Genomic DNA, 21925 nt, shown 5'->3' on the forward strand with positions numbered 1-21925 from the left:
AGGGCCATATGGAATTCAGGTTTAGGATCTTGCTTCTTGGCTTCTCTCCCTTCGAAAGGCTCTTTACTCTGTGTGTTTCACTTTGCCTGTCTGCACTTAACACATTAATGGATATACCAAAGCTGAGAACTGAACCTCCCAGTTAACAGAACATGAGTAGATGTCCCACTTACCAATTCAGAGTACCATTTACAGTACTCTAGTCCTAAGATATAACTTCTTCTGGTGACACAGTTCTGGTTTCCTTGCAGCCAATTCTGTCAATGCATCCAGCAGCCAGCTCATCACTGTCCTTCCAGGGAAAGCACTACTAACCTCTCTTATGCCCAAGCCAACCATGGCCAGATGCCCCAGGCCCACCACATCACCCATACCGTGTTCATAGCTGAGTATCCGTATGACAGGATGATGTGAAAACAAACTCACTGGTCTTGCAGCCTGAGTGGTTCATAAGCTGAGGGCACCCAAAGCTGAGGTGCCGTTACGTTAAAGTCACTGCACCATGAGAGTCCCCTCCCCACACATTCAAAGGGAGTGTCTCCTTACCTTACTAAAGGCAAAAGGCTTTTCTTACATTGCTGATACAGAAGAATTAGAAAGGAATAAAGAAGATAATAGGCTGCCAGAGGCCCAATTTACGCACCCCAAAATTAATGAGTCATTCCAATTAAATTATTTGCCCTAAATTAAAACTTATCACCAAAATCCAATTCTCATTTCATTAAAAGAGGACCTCCCTAGTTATCAATTTTTTTTCCTCCACAGATTTTTTTTAAAGGTAACTTTCATGGAAAAAATGTAGTTGTAGTCTACTTTTCTGTTTGAGGAGCCCCAAAAGTTTGCTTTTTTAAGAACTGTTCCTTATTTCTGTATGTGTCCACATAGTAAATTAAGATGCTCCTAGAAGATTCTCTGGAAAACCAGAGAAGTATAAGATCATGACATCAAACAGATGATGTAAGGAAAATCTGATGAAGAAGGATGGAATTTTAAAAGTAGAACTGCCCAGGCCTCAGCAGCCTCAGCCTTTTGATATCAGAACTGACAAAGCATGCAACCCCCATTTGGGGATCTCCAAAGGGTCCTTCAGCAAAAGGCAGGCAGACAAATGACGGTACTCCCAATGTGTCTTTGAGAAACAACCAATCTTTTGATCCTATTCTCAGACTTGCACACACCACTATGACTTCTCAAGCAGGGCTTGGTTCCTCCTACCACAGGTCTGCCCACTGGCAAAGACCCAGTGCTGCTGACGAGAGTGGCCACGTGCTCCTGCTCCCTCAGACTGCCCATGCCAACCTTTGTTTCCTTCCCAGGAGCAACCTTTCTCCTGTTTTCTGTTGGAGATTAACAATTTTTAACCTAATATTTGTTTTTTAAAAGACATTTTCAAAAGCTGTGGTTGCGTTTTGAGAAAGTGCTCCCTGTCTGAATACTCCATAAATGGAAGCCATATGTCTAAGTATCTGTTTCTTTTTTGTCTATTTTGTTGTGTGCACATTTGGCAAGTTATTTTTTCCCCTTAACTATCACATCTCAGGCTTATTAAACTAAGCTTCTATTCTGTTATTTTGGAGGGTTTTTTCCCAAGCAACCGACTACTGACATTTTAGCAGCTATAGAGGAAATGTGATATTAAGTCATTACTTTCTCAGAATGTTTCTTCACTTTCTGGTGAGTAAGGAGCTGCTACTAGGGTAGCAATTCCAGTGTTTCTAAAGATAAAAAGAAGAGCTGAAGCTCTGAAAAAGCCATCAAAATCCAAACCCTGAAAACCTATTACTTAATACAATTTATCATTTGTTGGTTTTGTGGAAAGCAGCTGGAGGCTTACCCTACAGGGCATAGCATGCATACCACCAAAAAGACAGACTATGCATCCATTCAGGAGTGATGAGGGCCAGAAACTGGATAGAGACAAATGGTAGAAGCACACAGTTACTGCAGGTCGGCTGGGATCAATATGCATCATGCAGACACAAGGATGTGGTAGGAAGGCACAGCACAGAGCCCATGCCTACCTGTCTTTCCCCACTCTTCAAATCCTCAAGTCACTTTTAAAAGGACAGTCTCATTTTAGAAATACTATCTCCTTGTTCCCTTTCCTAAAATGCCAATTTATTTCTTTCTGTAATTAATTTATATTCAATAGTAAAGCGGAAAGCTTTTAAAGTAGGTAGGAAATAAATTTGCTTCTTTCTACAAGTCCTGATGTTTTTGGTTTATTTTACAATCTGTTTCTAGCCAATTCCAATTTCAGATGAAATCTTGGCTCCAATGAAGCAAAATTCCCTTTAATTTCAGTGGAATCACGATTTTGATCCAGGTTCTCATCCACTAACACACAGCTATGATAACTGTAGACAGTAAGACAGCAGCCAAAAATACCGAACATGAGCTGGTGGACCCCAGGAATCTGGAATTTCATCCCATATGGAGTTTTGAGCATGGCAGATTTGCAGTATTGACTCCACTGGCACCAGTGAAATAAGAAAAACAGACAAAAGGAACACACTGTTCCATGAACGCTGGAATTAGCAAGGCTTGGTTTACCGTAGCTATGTGTCCTAGGTCCTGATGCCTCAAACCTCAGAAAACCTTCAAAGCTCTTAACCAGTTTTAGTCAAGGTGGCATGTGCGTGGCTCCAAAACAACCCACAACCATACAGCCTTTTATGCATCCCATTGGTAAGAGATGCAGGAGGAGACAGGGGTCCACTGGTGAGAATTTGAGGGGCAGGAGCTCTTGTTGGGGCAAAGTCACGGCAGGTATGAGGGGCGCTGGAGTGAGCTGAGCAGAGGACTGTCAAGCAGAAGGGCAGGCAAACAGCATAACCATACAAATAAACCCACACACACTTTGTTTCCTTAGGAAGCCAAGCTACTCCCAGTATCTCTAGGGTCTGGATATAATGAAAAGCTCAACTGAGTGAACCGCAAATCTGGCTAACCTCAATCTCGCAGTATTTCTTTCAAATGAAAGAAAGAAAATAAAATGGACAGTAAAGCTACAGAAAAGGTTGATCTGAGACAGAGAAATGTGGAGCATGATTAACCTCAGCTTTCATCCATACTGCAAGTAAAAGGACAAGCTGATCCTAATGTTTCTAGTGGAGACTAGCTACATATCTTTTCTCATTATTTTGGGTTAGAAACCCAAAGCTTCAGATCAGATCTTTTTCAGAATTTTTTTACAACACATTTTTGCTCATTTTCAAGCTACTAAGCAGTTACAGGCCTGTTACATAAAATGAATAGGATATTTATTCCTAGTTGTACTAGCACTTCTTTTTCTGCACAGAGAGCTCAAGAGGATGTGGCAAAAAAATTGTTCACTCACTGCTGACAAGACGCTGGCCATCATGGAGGGAGCAAGCAACAGGAATATGACTTAGGATGTCCAAAGGGCTATGCCTGTTGTGGGCGAACTGGGTCAAATTTCAAGGCTTGCCACAGGTCAAGGCAACTCTGTTGTACTACCATGGCCACTGCTTTTTCAGCACTGGGAGCACAAACACGCTTGGCTTTACAATTAGTGGTTATTTGCACTCTCTCAAGGGTTAGCAGACTTGGTGGTGGGACTAAGTTCTTGGTGTGTTTGGAGTTGAGAGCAAAATATTGTCCCTACTCCACTGTCTTACAGTGCAGGCTAAGACTTAGAGCAGTAGACTGAGACAATCAGACCAAGAAATACCAAGTCAAAATCTTTCACAGCACTCCTCTGAATCTAGAATCAGCTGATCAGACAAAATCACACAAAATCAGCTGATACCACTCTAAAGAGACCACTCAAGCTAAGCTGATTTATATCACTAAGGAGTTGGATTATCATATCAAGATTCTTCCTCCCAGCCATAGGAAAGCATTCCATGTATTTTATGCAATACTTCTTTCTCCAAAATGAGTAAGCATTTTTTGAAGTATTCTGTTTTTGTCTGCTGCCTGCACCTGCAAAGCAAACACCAAAATATTTCCAGAAAAACCTTCTGATTTATGCACTAAGAAGTGCTGAGATCCAACTTATGTAACACAGCCAAACCCTATGCTGCATAGCAACATTCCAGCCATGCCTGGAGATAGGAAAACAGAAGTTAAGGGGCATCAGGACACTATGGGGAGGCCATAAAAATACTAGATGGGGAGCAGCAGGAAGTTCCTTGGTAACCTATGGAACACCAGGTGCAGTTTCCTGTAATTTATGAGTTTGGGCAAAACAAACCAACACAGAAAACTCCTAGAAAGATTGCCACCAATACTACTGTGTGCCTGAAATTCTGGAATTATTTTGCTGGTAGGGAATTACGGTCCATGGTAACAGCAGAAGAGGGGCAGCAAGATCTACTGTGCTTCCGTTCCCCAGGTTGATTCCGTGCTCTTTCAGCTTATTTTCCCCACCAAAGTGATGTGCTGCCACTTCCTTCTGAGCACACTGGTCCTGTCTCTCCCAGTCCCCCTAGCAATCTGAATTTATCTCCTCCCTCCATCTTTTCTTCTTCTCCCCCACCGCTCCCAGTAAAATGATCTTTGTTCTTCCTCACAGAAAATTCATACTCCCATGTTATCTCATTATTCTTTGCAACAGCATGCCAAATTTGCTGTCGTTTTCCCACTGGGGCTATGTCCTGAAAAAGACAAAGTGGTCTGTGCTCATTCTTACCTACTGCAGACTCCCTAGAATTGAAAATGCTACAGTGTTAGCACTTAGAAAGATCCCTCTGAATTCTGGGCTCTGCGCCCACAAAGCGGGGAAGCAAACATCTCTCGGAGAACAGCATCTGACTCCAACACCCTTATTATCTGGCTAGCAAAGGAAAAATAGCTTCAGCTCTCTACAATCTGCTCTGCTTCCAGCATTGGCTGAAGGGGTGGGAAGGCTAGGTATCCTGGGAGGCAGGCAGGCTCCCACCACAGCTCTGCTGAGCTCAAAACCAGCCTGGTGCTGGCCTCTCAGTGACCCACTGCAAGCACTGACAGCCATCAACCCCATATTCTGGTAGGGAATAAATTCCATTGGAGAATGACAGAAAGGGGTCTGGAAAGACTAAAAGGATGCATGGCATCAATACAGACTGCTCCCTGGGCTCCCCTCTACAGCCAGTGGAGGGACACTGACATTTCCACTGGTCAATTCATCTGATGAATTTTGGATGGTTACTTTAGGATGAGCTGGACTGTGTCTGGTAAGAGCTTGCTTCTCCTTGCTAATGACAAAGGGAGTCCAAGGTGACCCACTCCAGTGGTAACATCTACATTTGGTCAGATGAACCCCACTCTGGCTCACTAGCTCAGGCTGGTGACTAGCAGAGGTTACCTCCACCTGGTATCTGACTCCAGGTTCCTATAAAACACACTTATGTGCCTTGCCCCAGTTCTGCTCAGAAACCCTGCTCACAGTTTCAAAAGTCTAAAGCATAATCCTTCCCTATCGCTGTCCTCAGCAATGAGGGCACGGGCTGAGCAGATGGTGGTCAACACACTCCCTCCTCAGCCCTAGACCCAGCTCTTACTGAGGGGGCTTGCTGGCAGAGCAGTGCTTACACAGGGGAAGCCAGGCTGGCTTCAGCTGCCTTTCTGGGATCTCTCTTTGCAGTGCTTTACCAGTCACCCACACAAAGTCCTTTAATTTCAGGGGAGTGGACTGAGATGGGGCACAGCTAATCTACTGTATAGAGTTAATACATTTTTTATGGTTAAATCCCAGCAACAACAAATACATCTTTATAACACTTTGAAACAATGAATGGTCAGTCTGAATATTTGAGAGCAAGGAGCTCTACAAAGGCAATGCATAATGGTGAAAGGCTACACCCTGTGGTTCTTTTCACACACTAATAGCCATCAGTTTGAAAGAAAACTGTACGATTTGGCCTTTAGCTGCTATACATTTGACTTTTGAGTTTGTGATTAGGGCAGTAAACAAGAATTCCTCTTTGTGAAAATTTGCTGCTGATATTTCCAAACCTGTTTTTATTTTGCCAAAATGAGAAAGCCCTTTTGATTTTTTTTCATGAAATAAACATTAAAACAAGGGACAGCCCACATTCTCTGAACAGTCAATAACTGGGAATCGCAAGAAATGTTTGTGAGCCTGCAGGAGTCCAGACTCTGCAAAAATGTGAACATGAGTTCTCCATACCTCAGCTGAAAGCTCTAACTTTTAGATAAGTTGTGCTAATGCTATACCTTTTTCTCTTCCCAATTTTGACCAGAAAAAGCACCTCAGATTTCTAAAACCTTCCTGATTAAATTTTAATGTAAGGCAAAATGAGTGAAATGTTTTAGTTTCACTGAGAAGTTTCCAACCATCTCCTCTCACAAAGATGCCTTGCTGTAAAGACACTGGACAGTAAATAGAACAACCATCTGCTTGCTCCTAGTTGAAAGAATTATTCCTTTAGCCTGACTAGGACAGGCCTAAGTCTTTATTGAAGAAAGTTTTAAACCCCATGCCTGCTAAGATCTCTGTGCCTTTGTGCCTGTGACCCTGATGAGACAAGTAAGGACTACAGGGATTTCTCCACTGATATTTAATGCCGGAGAAGGGCTAGAGAATATAGCCCTAAAAGAACAAGAACCCAAGGTAATGCTGGGAAAGGGGCAGCCACCGCATCCCTGTTACAACTCATTCTCCTGGAACAAGTCACTCAACATACTGGAACGAACGATTAAACATCCCATTTATAAGCACCTAGAGGATAATAATACAGTAAAGGAAAAAATAAGCAATGTACTTTTGGCAAGCACATATCATGTCACCCCAGCCTCATTCCCTTTTTTTTTATAGGATATCTGGCACAGCAGATAATGTGGGAGCAGTATGTGTGATGATGTGATATATCTTGACTTCAGAAGGCCCAACAGTCTCTTGAACAAGCTAAGAGAATATGGTGGATGTTAAATCATCATCAGGATGCTTCAAAGAGCTGCAATCAACAGATCGCTATCCACCAGGGATGGAGGTTTTAGTGGGTTGCTACCACAGTCCGCTTTTGTGCCCTGATCTCTTCAATACTTTAATTAACACCTTCATGATGGAACAGAAAGAAGGCACCTGACTTTTATTGATGACACCAAGTTGGGGGCAGTTGCAAGTGCTTTGGAGACCAGGATCAGAAGTAAACTGAAGAAGTGGTCTCCATGGAGAAACCAACCAGACAGCATCCAACGACAGCGAGCACAAGGCATTACGCTCAGGAAGCAGGGGGGAAACAATTAATGCTCAAATACTGAAGTGGGCAATGAGCTGCAGACTGTGCTGCAGACCAGTAACAGAGTTAGAAAGCAGCAGAGAGACTGAGTAAGCAAAAGCAATGAGTCGCTCTCATAAAAAAAAGGTAAATCTCATCTCGTTTTGGAGTTAGGTAGGCAAAACATGGCTGGTATTTTTATCTGCACAACTGAGTCCTAAAATGGAACTCTTGCTTTAGGTTTGGACAGTACACTTAAGGAAACATGTAGACAAATCAAACAGTAGTGAAATACATCTGACATAAGGGTTGGAAAATATGACCTGTGAGAAGTAGTGAGCCTGTTAAGCTAGAATTGAGAGGTCTGAGACAGAGGGATTAATGGGCTTTTAGCAGATAAAAGGTTGTTTTGAGGAAGAGGAGGGGAAATTACCACCACGAATATTGGAAGGATGAGAAATAATTAGTAGCAAAATAATTTTGGATCACATGTAATAAAAGCTTTCCAAGTGCAAAGAGAGTGCACCGGCTATGTAGGCACAGGGTGTCTTCAAAAAAAGACATGTTAGGGACATCCACTCTATAGCTGAATTTGTCTCACTGCATGGGGAAGGACCAGACCACGTCTTGTGGGTCCTTCCACCTCTTTGCTCCTCCGATCAGATACCAACAGAAATATCTGGGGTAGTAAACAGAAAGATTCACTAGTAGCCGTTACACCCAAACTGAAGCAGCACAAAATGCTTTGAGTGAGGTGGTGGTTCAGAGCAGTCTCTTCATGCACTCACGCCAGTGCAGGGAGCACAGCACCAGCATCTGGTGGGAAATGAGCTGGGCAGAGACAGCTGCCTCCAGTTCAACCCACCCTGCAAGCAGTGCTGTCCAACTGGGTCAGAAAGACAGAAGAGATGGCCACAGTTATATTAACGAATCTTTTGGGAGGGAATGCCTACTTCTACCAGCAAAGTTGGCTTAAAGTTTGAAAAGGAGGAAAGACTTACGAAAAGGACTTTTTCTACTTTTAGCTGTCCTTCGTTGTGATTTTTTTTCTTAAGTGTTGTTTCATTACCCCCCTTTTAGACCTCTGCAATATACCTCAGATGAGAGTGATCCTATCAGTGAACATACAGACTTAAGAGAGGAAAAGAGCAGACCAAGCAGGCTGTCTATGCAGAGACTGGTGCTGGCTGACAAGGCAGAATTGGCTCTTCCCTTGGGAATCCTGAAGGACATGGGCACACACATTAGTGAGGAGAAGTCCCTCTTTCTGCAATATATGCCTGTGGCTCTGGCCAGAAGTTTACCAAGCAGAGCTCATCCCAGGGAAAGCTGATTTTCTCAAGGGAGGAAAGGACCTGCTCCTAGAATGCAACTCCATTATCCTGCAGTGATCTAAACCCAGTGAATCCTTAAGATACACCAAAGCACATCTATTTTAGCTGGTATTGTGGACATGGAAGTGGTCTTCTCTAGTTATAAGGGCTCCAGCACCACTCCAGTATCTGCCTACCTGTTTGTTAGTCTGATACAGCTATTCCATTTGTTTCTAGGGGTAATAGGGGCTGGGTTTTCACAGTGGCTATACACGAGGGACTTGAACCAGGGGAGATTCAGGACTTGTCTTTGGTATAGAGCACAGTTGGGAGCAGAAATACCTGTGACAGCGATGACTGAGCAGAACAGGAAGCCTGGGCACGGCCCTAAGGCAGCCTGTTGCTTCCAGGGCATGAGCAGCTATCATTGCAGGATCATTCACTGACAAATCCAGGCATTGCCAGTGTGCACAAAGCTAGCTAGGAGTCTCTGTTCCTGGCTTGTTTTGGTTTCCCGGGGCTTGTTTGAGGGGAATCACTGACCATCATTCCAGAAATCCCCCTGCCAGATTACCACGTAGATCAGTTGACTGCCCTGTTATTTAATTTTTCAGGAACTGTATTTTCTTTTATTTAGTTATTTTTACGTTTGGAATGCCCAGAGCTTCATGTAGGTGATGTTTTTAAATTTATGAACATGAAAACAAAAGAAGTAAATAAATTACATTAAATAAATAAAACTAAAAAGCTTAGCATGACTCAATACCCAAACTCCTTTCATTTGTACTAGCAGCAGACTATTTTTCAGGCAGACAACCTGCAAATCTGAGAATAATAATAATCAATATGAGAAAACGATACTCAGAGAGGAAAGGGATTATTTTCTAACATACACTATTTTCTAATTAATTAGTTTTATTAGTTAAGATCATCTAAAATGAATGTGCTTTTTACTAATTTTAAACTAATAAAAACATGTTTTAAAATGATGAGTCTAACTCTTCCAAATTGTAAAGGGTTTATATTTTGCTTCGTTTTTTTTTTTTTTTAACAGATGAAATTTAGTTTTAGGAAAATCAAAGCTATGAGTTTCACCTAATTACAGGATTACAGGACCTGCGGCTTTAAAAGTAAGCATGACATCGCAATGGGTGTTTTGCTAAATCTGTGGCAGGCATTAGAACAAAGATTATCCACAGATACCTTGTTTACAGGCATACAGAGTTTAGGTGTGCCAAAACCTACATTTTCTCATCCTCAGAAAGGTGGCAGTAGTTCAGAGCTGGACACCCACATATTTAGGTGAAAGCGAAGCTAGAGAACTCAATTTCACTGCTTAGGCCCATATCTAATAGGCAAAAATAAAATTAATAATACATGTGCGTGGCTTTAAAATTCATTTGTACCTATATTTTTCCTGACAGGTAAATGGAAATTGTATGCTGTGAGATTTCACCAGCAATAAACCACCTACAGCCGGTTAGCTATGCACCGCTATAGCGAGCAGTGAGGCAGAGTACACCTCCAGGGCTGGCGAGTGCATTTCACGCCAGGCACACTCCAGCAAACACTCAGCCAAGCCGGGAGAGCCGCTCTGCCTGCTGACACGTGCCACTCTTCATGCTGCTGGGGGAGGATTTTGTGCAAGAAGACAAAGCAGGAGCCTTCTGTCTCACTACACTCGCATGTAAAGCATCACCTCTGACCATACGTCTGGACTTCACCTTGCAGATAAACACTCGGTATGCTAGTTAGCCTCCAGATTGCCAGCAAGAAGAAGAGTGCCTTCATGCATGCATTTATATCCAGAGCGATTCAAACACTTGCTGGGGGAAATAAAATCTGCAGCCTTTTGAGTTACTAGACAAATCAGGAGAAATAACAAACTCCTTCCTGAATGATAATGTAGAAGCTGAACATATCTGTAATATGTATCAAACACATTCATACATACCTATCTATCTAAGCTGCTCTATAAACATTTTAGATAAATAGGCAGATAGACAGAATGGCATGAAGATTAAAAGCAAAACAAAACAAAACTGAGTAAGCTCACTTGTTTGGTATTCTGGTCTGGACAGGATGGAATAAGTAAACTCCATAATGCCCTTACCAGTAATCGGTAAACTCCTTAATGTGTTTATTCTCTGTTATGCCATGAATGCAGGCAGATAGGACAGTACTGGTTCAGATCGCCAAGTTTCCTGTTCCCTGTAACACACACAGGAGGAGGTAGCTAAAAAAGGAGAGGGCAACATAAGCAGCTACCTCAGGTGCCAGGTTTCACACACGCCTAGCAACAGTGCACCCTGCAAACCAATGACCCAGCACAGAAAAACACCCAAGAAAATTAATTCCCCAGCCTTGCAAAGAGTTGACAATGGAAGGCTAAAAAACACAGCACAGTAGCTTGTTGACACCAGAAAAAAGAAAGGAAATCTGAGGAAGGAGGAGGCGAAGAAACCAGAGGGCTATCTGGGAAGAGATGAGGCAAGCACGATGTTCTGACAAGTGTCATTATAAACAAATGCTTTCCCCTCAGCACCAGGACAACCAGAGCCAGAAGCCAGGTTTGCATTATACTGGAATATAGCTTGGCATCATTGGTGTCCCCTGCTCTGTCACCGCTTTTGAAAGGACAGACTGTCAGCAGAGTAAAGCCATGCTGCGCCGCAGTGGAAGGGGACAGTCCTGCTGGCTCCTGTTGTAAGGGATACACAGGCTACTGACTCTGGGTTTCTCTAAGAAAGATATGGATCCCTCCACCCGCTGTGTCTTTTGCTCTCTACTCTCTTCTCAGGCATATTGCTTACCTTGCACGATCAAGTAAACCTGGGAAGTCTTGGGGTGATGCTGTGTCTGCACTGAACATGTATAGGACCCCTCATCATAGACATCCACTTTCTGGATACGCAGGCTGTATTCCAAGGGGTTTCTCTTCTCCAGCTCTACTCGAGGGTCCAGGGACCACTTGTCCTCTCCAGCAAAAATGATGCCAGAACGGTTTAACCAGGCCACCTTGGAGCTTCTGTCTTCTACATAACACCTGCAGAGGACAAGAAAGGTGAGGGGGAGATTAACAAACCTCTATTTTGTCCCTTCCCTTTACTACTTTGCTCGGAAACTCCACAGTACACTTCCGCCTTGTTGGTGAAGCACAGCATCTTCTCATCATTGCTGCCCCATGGCTGTGTATTTCACAGTGATTTTTGGAAGGGTTTCAGGAACCTTTGGTTCATGAAACTACAGGATTTGGGGTGGTCATGCCTCTTGTTCTCTCTTCCTTTTGTTTGTGGCCTACTCCTGCACCAAAAATGACTTTGGAAGACCACAGGAGACTGTGGTCACCAAATCCCTTCTAACTCTGCCAACAGGAAAGGTCAGAAGGAGTTCTTCCCATGCTTCTCCCACCTTCAAAAGTTAGGCATACAAGAGAGTTACATTCCCAGACCCCTGCCAACCAGGAAGGCCAAGGTTCAGGGCTCCAGCTCTGTCAGTTTATGGCAGAGCTGCTCTATTCCTCAGTTTCAGCAGCACAAGGGGAGGGAGCTATAGTGTATCTCCCCTCTCCATCCCTGTGACAAAAAATGGCTTTGTGGAAAGAGGGATTCACTCTTCACACACCACGCTCCTAACACCCGGCCCCCTCTTGCTGATGTACATCTGCCTGCTTGTGCAGACAAGTGCAGATTTCAGGCTGAAAATGAGAGGCTGCAGGGGTGTCATTGCCATCCTTGTGACACATGCAGCATGTCCTGTGAACATCTCAGGTGAGACAGGAGAGGAGGAATGACATCCAGGGGTGGCAGGCAGGGGAGCAACAGCAGGACCAGCAACTGCCATAGCCCCATTGCCAACCACTGCAAGGCAAGGACAGATCACACTGTTGCAACTGCATGACAAGCATTTTGCTCCTTGACAGAGAGCGGAGAAGGTGCTGCAAAGACAAATGCGTTTTTGGCAAAGGCACCTGCTCTGTATCACTTCCCACCTCCAGAATGTGGCTTGCACTGAAGAGATGAGGTGATGCCAGTGATAAGGCACATCCTCATTGCTCTCGGTTGTGTCTCATTCGAATGAGAGGTCCACCCAGGGCTTAAGAAGACATGGGGACACAACTCATCTTTCACCCTGGCAGCTGTATCCCACCAGGGCCAGGCTGAGACAAGGTGAGAGGGTGTGCCCTGCAGCAGCTCCTCACACCATGGTTGCTCTCTGCAGATAAACAGGGAACCTCAGTCTCCGGAGCTGTTGCTCCTTCACCCCTCAGAGCTCTGCCCACAGCCTCTCAGCAGCCAAATAACCCAACACCTCTCTCTCGCCACTACTCACACATGTGTTGTATTTGAGAAAGAAAAGAGAGAGATTATCGCTTCAAGATAAGACAAATATTTGACAGTAGTCTTTCATACAGCCTCTTAGCATGGGTCAGACATTTTCCAAGTTCCTCTATTTGAATGCGTTTCAGTCATGCTGCACTGCAGCTGCCGCCCCTTGTTATGTGACCCTATCATTACGGCTGGCACCTCTCACCCCCTCCCTTTTGGCATGCCCACGGATGCTCTCCGAATTGTTCTGGGGTTACTTGTGGGCAGGAGGAAAGACAGGCTGCACGGGCATCGATGGGAGGCATGCCATGCTGCTGGCCAAGCTGGAAGCACCTCTGTCTGATCCAACAAACATTTGCTTTAAAGAGCAGCCCAACAGACCCCGGCCAGCACCACCGCTGCCCAGCCAAGGGAGGGGAGCGAGGGTTCACCTCTCAGGCCAGAGCCCACCCTCCTGGCCAGGCAGGCACTTGTTGTGAGGTGAACTCTCAGCTGTGATCTGTGTTTTGTTTTTAAAAAGCTGCTCTTTGTAAAAAAGAAAGGGGCAGGGGAATCCATGGGCAGCCACTTACCTGTAGAAACCAGCACCACAGCGACATGGCAGTGCCTCAGTTCAGTTGGCCACCCCTGGCTGCAATCACCAGCAACAGGAGCTTGAAGGAAGGACCAGAGCAGGGCACTGTGCCCCAGGGCTGGGAGCAGTGGCCCTATAGGGACACCCAGACTGTCTCCAGAGCTGGCTGCCTTAGGGTCACCAGCCTTCTTGCACACACATTTCTGAGTAGAGTCAGAATGGCACCAAGAATTGGGGGTTAGGTCTTTTCCAAAGGTGTTCAAAGCCCCTCTGCACACTTCGGATTTGTGAAAATCCCGAGGGGGGTGGCGGTGAGGAGCTAAGCGGATTAACAGCTGAAGCTGAAGTCAGTGGAAGCTGAAGTTTCCCAGCCACTTCTGAAAATCCCCTGGCACACCAATCAGTGTTGCTGGGCTCCAGCAGATCCAGCACACTGCACCAGCCCTGCCGGGATGCTTTCTGGACCTACACCGCGGCTCTGTGTGACAAAGCGCAGCACCCCGTGGCCCTGCCCTACACCTCTGCTTGGAGGTAGCAAAGATGCCCCTGTGATGTCCCTCAGGTCGGAGGGTCCAAGCAATGCCTTGTCCTCTCGCTCCTGAGGGTACATTCACCCAGGGACCCTCCCTCCTCTCTGCCAAAGAGAAAATGTGTGTCATAACCTGTCTTACACCCTGAGTTCAGCCCCAGGATGGTGCTCAATAGCTACAGTCAGACAACCCTGCATGTGCCCCTGAAATAAGTTAGCATGAAGGAAATAAAGCAAGGAGGAGAGAGGACAGGGAAAGGAGGCAAATGGGAAGAGTAAGCGAAACGGATTTGAGCTGCTCTGTTCAGCGTACCTGTTCCTCTCAAATTGTCAGGAAAAATCAAGGTACAAATGTGGAAGTTCCAAGTCCTGGCATGCTCCAAACATGCATCTACATGAATGATGCATCTCAGTATGTCCGTCTGCACACACGCACCCTCTTAGTCTGCCAGAGATGCCACCCAGCTGTATGGATCATGCTTTAATAAGGATTTATGGTGATGATTTTCACAGTGTAATAAGTGCTAATTCAATACTAATAGAATATTAAATGGCATGTTAACTGACATTTTAACTGCAATGCAATAGGAGCATGGCATCAGCAAGATATCAAATGACTCTTATCGTTCACTAATAATCAATAATCAAGTTCACAGAGACAGTCAAACGCTTTTCATTAGGCTTATTGAAAGCATTCCCATCAGCGTCAGTGAACGCTAATAAAGGATTTGTGATCCATCCATTTTGCTTTTCCTCACGGTTTCACGTTTAATTTCTTGACATCTCTGATGCAGCTAATGAGAGGACGAGCTAGTCTTGATGGTCACGCCTTGCATGATCACTGCAGAGACTCAGGAACTATTGATCTTAACACCAATTCAAACCACAGACACAGGAGGACAAAAAATCTTGCTGCCATGCCCCTTCAGCCCCTCTTGCCCTCTCATAAACAAACATAGCAACGTTTGGCACTTGAGATTTTTCAGCGACAGCATCTTTTTTAGCTGCTACAGACGTGTTTCCAGTTCTCACACAGTGGCTAATGACCACTGGTAAAAACCAGCCAGGAGAGGATGGTGGAAAACCGGATGTGGAGAAAGGAACCTGGGACATCCTTGCATGCCTCTCTCAGACTCGGTTTCCCCATGCACAAATGCAAACAATGGGGCTGAGCCCTGCCACGGGAGAACGCTTTGAGATCTTCAGCAGGAACCATTGCCTTGAATGGGAGAGAGGGCTGCCCACCACCACTCTTGGTACCTGGATTTCATGCCAGGAGAGGACATCTGGCAACATGCAGGCAGGGGGAGGGCAAGAGTCAGGAGCAGGCCCTGCTGCTCATCCTCTCTCTTCCCATGCCTGCCAGCCTAACGTGCAGTGCTGGACGAAGGCAGCGCTCCTGCAAACCTGCCTTCGTAGCTCTGAGGTAAACTCCATAAGGGCAGGGGAGATGAGTTTTTATTCCTCCTTTCTGAAAGTATTTGGGCTTATTCCTATTGATAGGTGGGACACTGAGCAAAGAAAATAAGAGGGAGGCTCACGCATCCACATCTCCTCGCCACCAAGGCTGGAGGTCTCACTGCCTGTTCTTCCTCGCTCGGATCTTGGTGCTTTAGTCCTAGCCCCAGCGACTCCTGCTCCTCCTCCTGCCGAGGCACCGTTGTGCAGTGCATCGATTTCCTAGCATGTTGCTGTAACACTCGTCGCAGTTGATATTGTTGCCTGTCACTCCAGCGGCTCTCGGCCCTAAGCTTTCCAGCCTTCCTTCCCTCCGGAGAAAAGACGGGCATGCTGCCGAGAGGCGACATTTGGTCGGAAAGCCCTAGTGCGGGCTCCCGGGGCTGGATGCACCAGCAGCAGGGTGAGGGCTGCAAGGGGGGAGGAGGATGCACAAGAGCTGGGGGGGGTCCCCAGAGCGCTTCTCATTCTGCTTCAGAGAAAGCAGCATAGCAGCTATGGCCCTGGGCCACAGAGATGGAGTGGGGATATTTTATTGCCTTTGGAGGGGTCTTCTCAGGGTAAATTCAATGGTGTTTGGAAGGGGTGGATGATATTTAGAGCCTACAGTAATCAAGAGGCAGGAAGGAAGCCCTGTAGGACCTGGTGAAGCTGCTGTTTAAATGATCACTTTAACATGGTGGAGATTTTACAGCATTATTGATGATGTACTGGGTCGCCTTGAACCCAGGATAATTGTTTGGGGGTTTTTTATTGTTGTCGTAATTCCAAATAAATAATTTTTTTAACAGCAGACCCAATCCCACAGTTCTCTGCCAGAGCCCTGCTAGTGAGAAGAGGTGAGCTGCTAAGATTAATGAAATATGGTGTGCTGCTTCACCAGCAAGCCACAGCTCTTACCTCATTTAGGGGAAAAATAAATAAATAGTATGGTTTTGGACTGCATTTTCTGCCCTCTTTCTCCAAAGTACATTGTGGTGACAGCTCTGTGTCATAATTCCCACACTCCTCTTTAATCACCTTTTCTCTGTTAACCCTTTGATCATCTCTTCTGTACAAAAATCTCTGTGCAGCATGCTAAAACTTGGAGGCATGCTGCACACACAATTAAGCACCTGAAACCCACCCCCATTGCATTTGCTGAGGGACACAACCCCCTTTCATCAGACGATGTCAGAACCTGCCCTGGATCAGATCTCCTGCCTTCCCCTTGGCTCTGTGATGAGCCTGCTCTAATCTCCTCATTTCACATACACTCACAGGATCCAGCTAACAACTTCCCCCACTGCCCTCTACCCCCAGCAGCAAAATGGCAAGAGGGAAAAGAGAGAGGGATCAAACACAGCTTGTTCAGCACAAAGCAACGTCAGCTCCCGGCTGCCAGCTCTGAACGCGCAAGACAAATTCTCCGTTGTGTTGCAAAGTATGATCCTGGAAAGCTAATGCAGTGGTTAAACACAATACTGCTGGTAGCCTTGTGAGGAAAGCTCAAGAGCAAATCATGCTCGCACTGTTTCATCTTGTCTTCTCGTGCTCTTCAGCCCTTCCTTGCGTGGCAAGCAAGGGCTTGAACACAGCAACGGCCATCCGGGGTGGCAGTAAGAGCTCAGCCCCTGCGCTACGCCCCAGCAGGGATGTGGGCAGCAAGGGCTAAGGACAGACCACGGGCATGCCAGCCTTGATCCTCCCAGGCATGCTGCTCAGGGAAAGAGTCCAGCCAGGCTGTCCAACACCACTGCAGTGCCAGACCCTGCCAGCATTTCAAGAGCAATGCAGCACTGCTGCTGCAGCAGCCAGCTCCCGCTCCCTGGTGTACGGTCCCCACCGGAGGAGTATACTGGCAGAGCACATAGTTCAGAGGAGTAATGTAGGTTCCCACTGCTCCGAATCAGGCTGTCCTCAGCAGGAGATGCTACACAAGACAGCTACAGCTGAACACATCTTCATCTCTGCGAAGGCAAGGGCCTGCTAAGTGGATGGTAGTGGGAGACTGAATCAACCGAGTGCCTGAAACTTCTTTTCAGCCAAGCATGAAAAGCCTCATTTTACCAAATTTGAATACACATGGGCATGAGGTGTTGCTCAAACTACTTCTTCCCCCTGCTGCCACTGCTCCTCTCTTTCCCCAGCCTGGTCCAGTTGCTGCTCCTCTCCTGATGCATCATGACCCACAGCAGGGTCACTGTTCGAGAGTGAACACTGTGCTGAAGCAGGAAGGATTCCCAAAACGTGGCATAAGTAGGTCCCGAGCCACCACTGCCAGCATGATAATACAGGCCCTTGGAGGGATTTAGAAAACTACTGCTTAAAGCCAGCCCTGAACTAGAAAACTGGCAGGAGGGGGAAACTGCCACATCTGTTCAGCCCACGCGTTCTTCCAGCCATATTATGCTGTGACCTTGGTTGTCACACCTGTCTGCAGCTCCCTGGGTATCTCAGCACTCAGATGACAATTTTGGGCCATCCCCCTGTTGGGGCGGTGCAGGGCTGACAGGATGCCTGCACCTCTGCTCATCCTCTTAAGCAAATTGCCACTTTGGGAGCCTGAGGCTAGGATGGGCTTCCCAGGTCAGGGAGCCCTGGCCTCTGCCAGCACGGCCAGCTGTACCTTATCACCTTTTTCAGAGACACACTTTATTGCTACTTAAGCCTAGTGCGTTTGGCAGGGAGTACCCTCCCCTTGCTTCGTACAACAGGCTTTTCAAAGTCTTTCTGCTCTGCTGATTAGAAAATTTTTTTCTAATTCTAAGTCTAGATTTATTCATTGCTGGTTTATATCCATTCCCTCTCACGCCAGCACCATCCTTTAGCTTAAATAGCTCTTCTCTCTCCCGGGTGCTTATCTTCCAGTGTGTTCACAGACAGCAATCATATTCCCTCTCAGCCTTCATTTTGCTGGGCTCAACAAGCCAAACTCTCCTAGTTTCTTCTTGTATGATAGACTCTCCATTGCCCTAAACATCCCAGTAGCCCTTCTCACGACTGCTCCAGTATGAATTCCTCCTTCGTGACCAGAATTCATACTCAGCTTTCTAGATGAGGACTCCCCAGTGCCTTGTACAGAAATGTTCCTATCTCATTCTCAATCCCATCAACTCTTTTTAATGAAAGCAAAAAGAATTGCAACTGGTGAATATGACTATCAGTGCAGAACTGCTCATGTACTGTAAGCATCGTTGTCTCTCAGTCCATGTGATATGTCTGGAGGATGAAACCCAAGGGAATTCACCAAAAACCACCAGCCTAAAAGACAGCTAGCTGCATGGGCTTTCATTAGCGGACACACAGCTGGCCTCACACGGGTTTTCTTTCTGTTAAAATGACTATTTAAGAGTACAGGATCCTGTTTGGAGAGGAAAAAAAACAGAACTCAAGCCCAAAATTATAGTAATTGTTATGCCAGTACTCTCCTGGGATGGATGTAACTATATCAGAATAAAAGAACTTATACTGGCATGATTTATTGCTCTTCCTATCTTCTGGGGATCAGTATACCTGCATAAACAACTTCAGTCCACATCCATTCCAGCAGAAGTACCTTCTTAACAATATCAATATGAGCTGCTATGAACAAAGTTAACTCCATCCCAGGCACATCCCAGCACAGTTTAAAACTTCAAAATACAGAAAAAGCCTCAGACCAAGGCCTACCACCACGGTACTGTGTTTTCCTATATTCCACCAGACCTAGGAAAACCCCTCCATTTCTTTACAGCATAGTCAGGAAACCCTTGGACGGCTCTTTGTCCACTCCGAGGTGACTAACTGGAGTCTCCAGTTGCAAGGCTCCTGACAGAGGAGACTTGCTCCCCACACACGTGCAGAGGAGCTGAACTGCTCTCTGGCTGATGCTTGCAGAAATGCCAAATGCTCTGAGAGCTTGCATCAGAGTCTTGCACCAAGATCAGCTGGGAGGATGAGATTACCAAGGAAACAGACGCTGAGCTCCCTCTTTCCCCTTTGGGTTAGCTGAGGACTTGTCAGTGTCCCTTTTCGGTCCAGCCAGAAACCTGGCCCTAATCTTGACCTAGCACGATTAGGTGATGCTCATCAGCTATTGATCACATGGCCTTAGTGAAATGTCCAACCAGAAGCATATGCATCGCTTTGCTGTCTGCAGCTTCCCGTAGCATCACAGAGCTCCTGCATTGTCAAAAGGGGAAAACAGGGAATAGCAGAGATGATGCAGAATGGCAATGGGGAACATTGCCAGATGATTTGCCTTTTGGTTGAACTGCACATACACTAAGGACTTTGTGCTTTTACCATCACTAACACATGGGCTGACATTTAAAAAGTACCTGTGGTAGCTCGGGAACTGAGGTTCACTGAAAGATGATAGTATTAATCATGTATGTGAACTGGATATTGGCTTTTATGCCAAATTGGTAAAAGAACTGGAAACCAAACAGCTACTGAGAAGTCTCTGCACCATTAGGACTTTTTTCTGGTTGGGGGATACACCAAGAATAAGAATAGGAACACTAATGAGGCTCCCATACCGACTAGCATCCCCTTTATTTCCCTTCACAAACTTCAGTGCTGGAAATCACCTATTTCTTTTAACTGAACTCGAGTGTGTTATAGGTACCTTTCATGTGGTCACCACGAGGTAACTCCAGAAAAGCTACTTCCAAACTTTTCCCTTGGATTTCTTCTTAAAAAAAGAAAAAAAAAAAAAAAAGTGCATTTCAGAGATGTGATCTCCTCTTCTGACAGGAGGGGAGGGAGGGTTTGGCTGGGAAGCCCACGTGACTCTGTATCTGGTAATTATCCAGCCGCAGAGGCAATCTGAAACGTTCTGTGCTGTCGCGGAGAATGACAGCACCTGGAGCTCCAGCACCCAGATAAAAAACAGAGAGACAATCGGGCAGATGGAGAAAGGCAATGCTGCATCATAGGGTGGCAAGGGGGGGCGAGAAAGAGGGGGGAGAGGCAAAAGCTGGTGAGAAACATCAAGGCAGCCCGCACAGCTACTGGAGAATGAGATAATGCCACAGATTAGTAATGCAAAGGGCAGCTCTGAAAGGGGGTGAAACAGAGAAAGAAACAGAGTGGGGGCAGGTGAGGAGAGAGCGGGTATGGAAAAGGGACACTGCGAACACAAGAGGGAATGCGAGAGTGATGCTCAAGGGAGCTTCAAAGCATTCTGTGTGGTCTCAGGTCCCTTCCTTCTGCCCCAGTTACAAGCTAAAAATGCAGGAGGTATCACCAGAGGCTGTCACAGAGCAAGGGGGAGATTTGCAAATAAACACCTTGCAGCTGAAAAGAGACGAGGCACTGCAAATAGCACTTTCCAGCTTGTGGATTCCAGTGGTTTGCTCAAGGAAGGGGACTACAAAACCTAAGTTTAGATCGAAATAATTAAAACTGGAGCTTTGGGTCATTACCTCATGTATTTGTACAGTGGAGAGGTGAGAGGGATGTTCCCTGACTCTCCCTCTCAGAGTCGCACACGCAGAGGCACATATAAGCCTGCAAAACGGTCCACGTGACTGATGCCATGGTGCCGTGGCCCACTTCCAAGACGAAAGGCGCCATACATGCCTTCCCACGCAGCAACGTGACAGCATCAGCATGTGCTCTTGGGGCTGTAGCAAACACGGGGCATGCCCACAGGACTGGAAGCAGCCTTTGGCGGGTCAGGAAGAGCTGACTGCCAGGTGGCCCAAAGCCATGTACCACCTCTGGGAAGGTTTCTGACATGGGAAATTACAGCCAAACAATCACATTAGGGCCAAAGTCTTGTCACTTGTGCTGGCCTCAACGCCAGCCTCAACACCTGCTGGGGTAGCGACCATGGTATTGGCAGTGACCAATAGATCTGCAGTAGCTGCCCCTCTCCACGGAGGCAGGAAGAACTAAGTGTCCAGACCTCCACACCTGAACTTTTGGGAAAGCAAATGGGAATAGCAGCAAATGGATATCACAAGGTCTGAGCACTGGGACACATGGCCCAGTGACCACCCGCCTATGCTTTTGTGACAGACATTTCAAAGAAACGTGGAACACCACCTAAAAGGACAATGTAAATCACCATCTACATAATTCCATGATCCTTCCCAGCCATAAAAGCCTATTAATCTAGCCCCAAGCAAATGTAAGTTGGCCTCCTCTCCAAATGACAGCTTGCATTCCACCTTGTAAGTCTGTACTCTGCCTTTCTTATCCCCAGGCATTTCTCAACCCCCTGCCCCCTTTTTCTTTTTTTAAACTCATTAACATCCTCATCTTGGTGATACTTTCTGGCTGAGAATTTCGTCGGTTAACCATTAATTGGTACAAGGCTGTGAAAGAATATCAGATTTAAGTGTTATGTGAAACTGGGAGGCGTCTCCTGTGTTTTGTACTATATGAAATAGCTCCTTCCAATACCTGAGGAGCATGCTACCTGAGACACGGGAATGCACTTTCTGTTTTGTGGATCCTAGTGTCCCATTTCATCGCATACTGCTCCTTCTCTAAAAGGGAAAAGAGAGTATCGCATCTGAAGCATTAGCCGTTGTCCCAGTGGACCGGGAGAGAAGGACCCACAC

The 21925-nt window shown here is 46.1% G+C and overlaps 1 protein-coding gene across 2 annotated transcripts in view; it reads right to left on the reverse strand.

Annotated features, from left to right (window-relative positions):
- LSAMP (limbic system associated membrane protein) overlaps positions 1 to 21925 on the reverse strand; it is a 317646-nt gene that overhangs the window by 158760 nt on the left and 136961 nt on the right. For both annotated transcript variants that reach the window (XM_086464288.1, XM_086464283.1), the window contains exon 2: positions 11314 to 11546. In XM_086464288.1, the coding sequence (XP_086320414.1) occupies positions 11314 to 11546 (233 nt within the window). The remainder of the gene's footprint in view (positions 1 to 11313; positions 11547 to 21925) is intronic.

The sequence above is a fragment of the Leptosomus discolor genome, chromosome 1, assembly GCF_034619465.1.
Source record: "Leptosomus discolor isolate bLepDis1 chromosome 1, bLepDis1.hap2, whole genome shotgun sequence".
NCBI classification, from domain to species: Eukaryota; Metazoa; Chordata; class Aves; order Leptosomiformes; family Leptosomidae; genus Leptosomus; species Leptosomus discolor.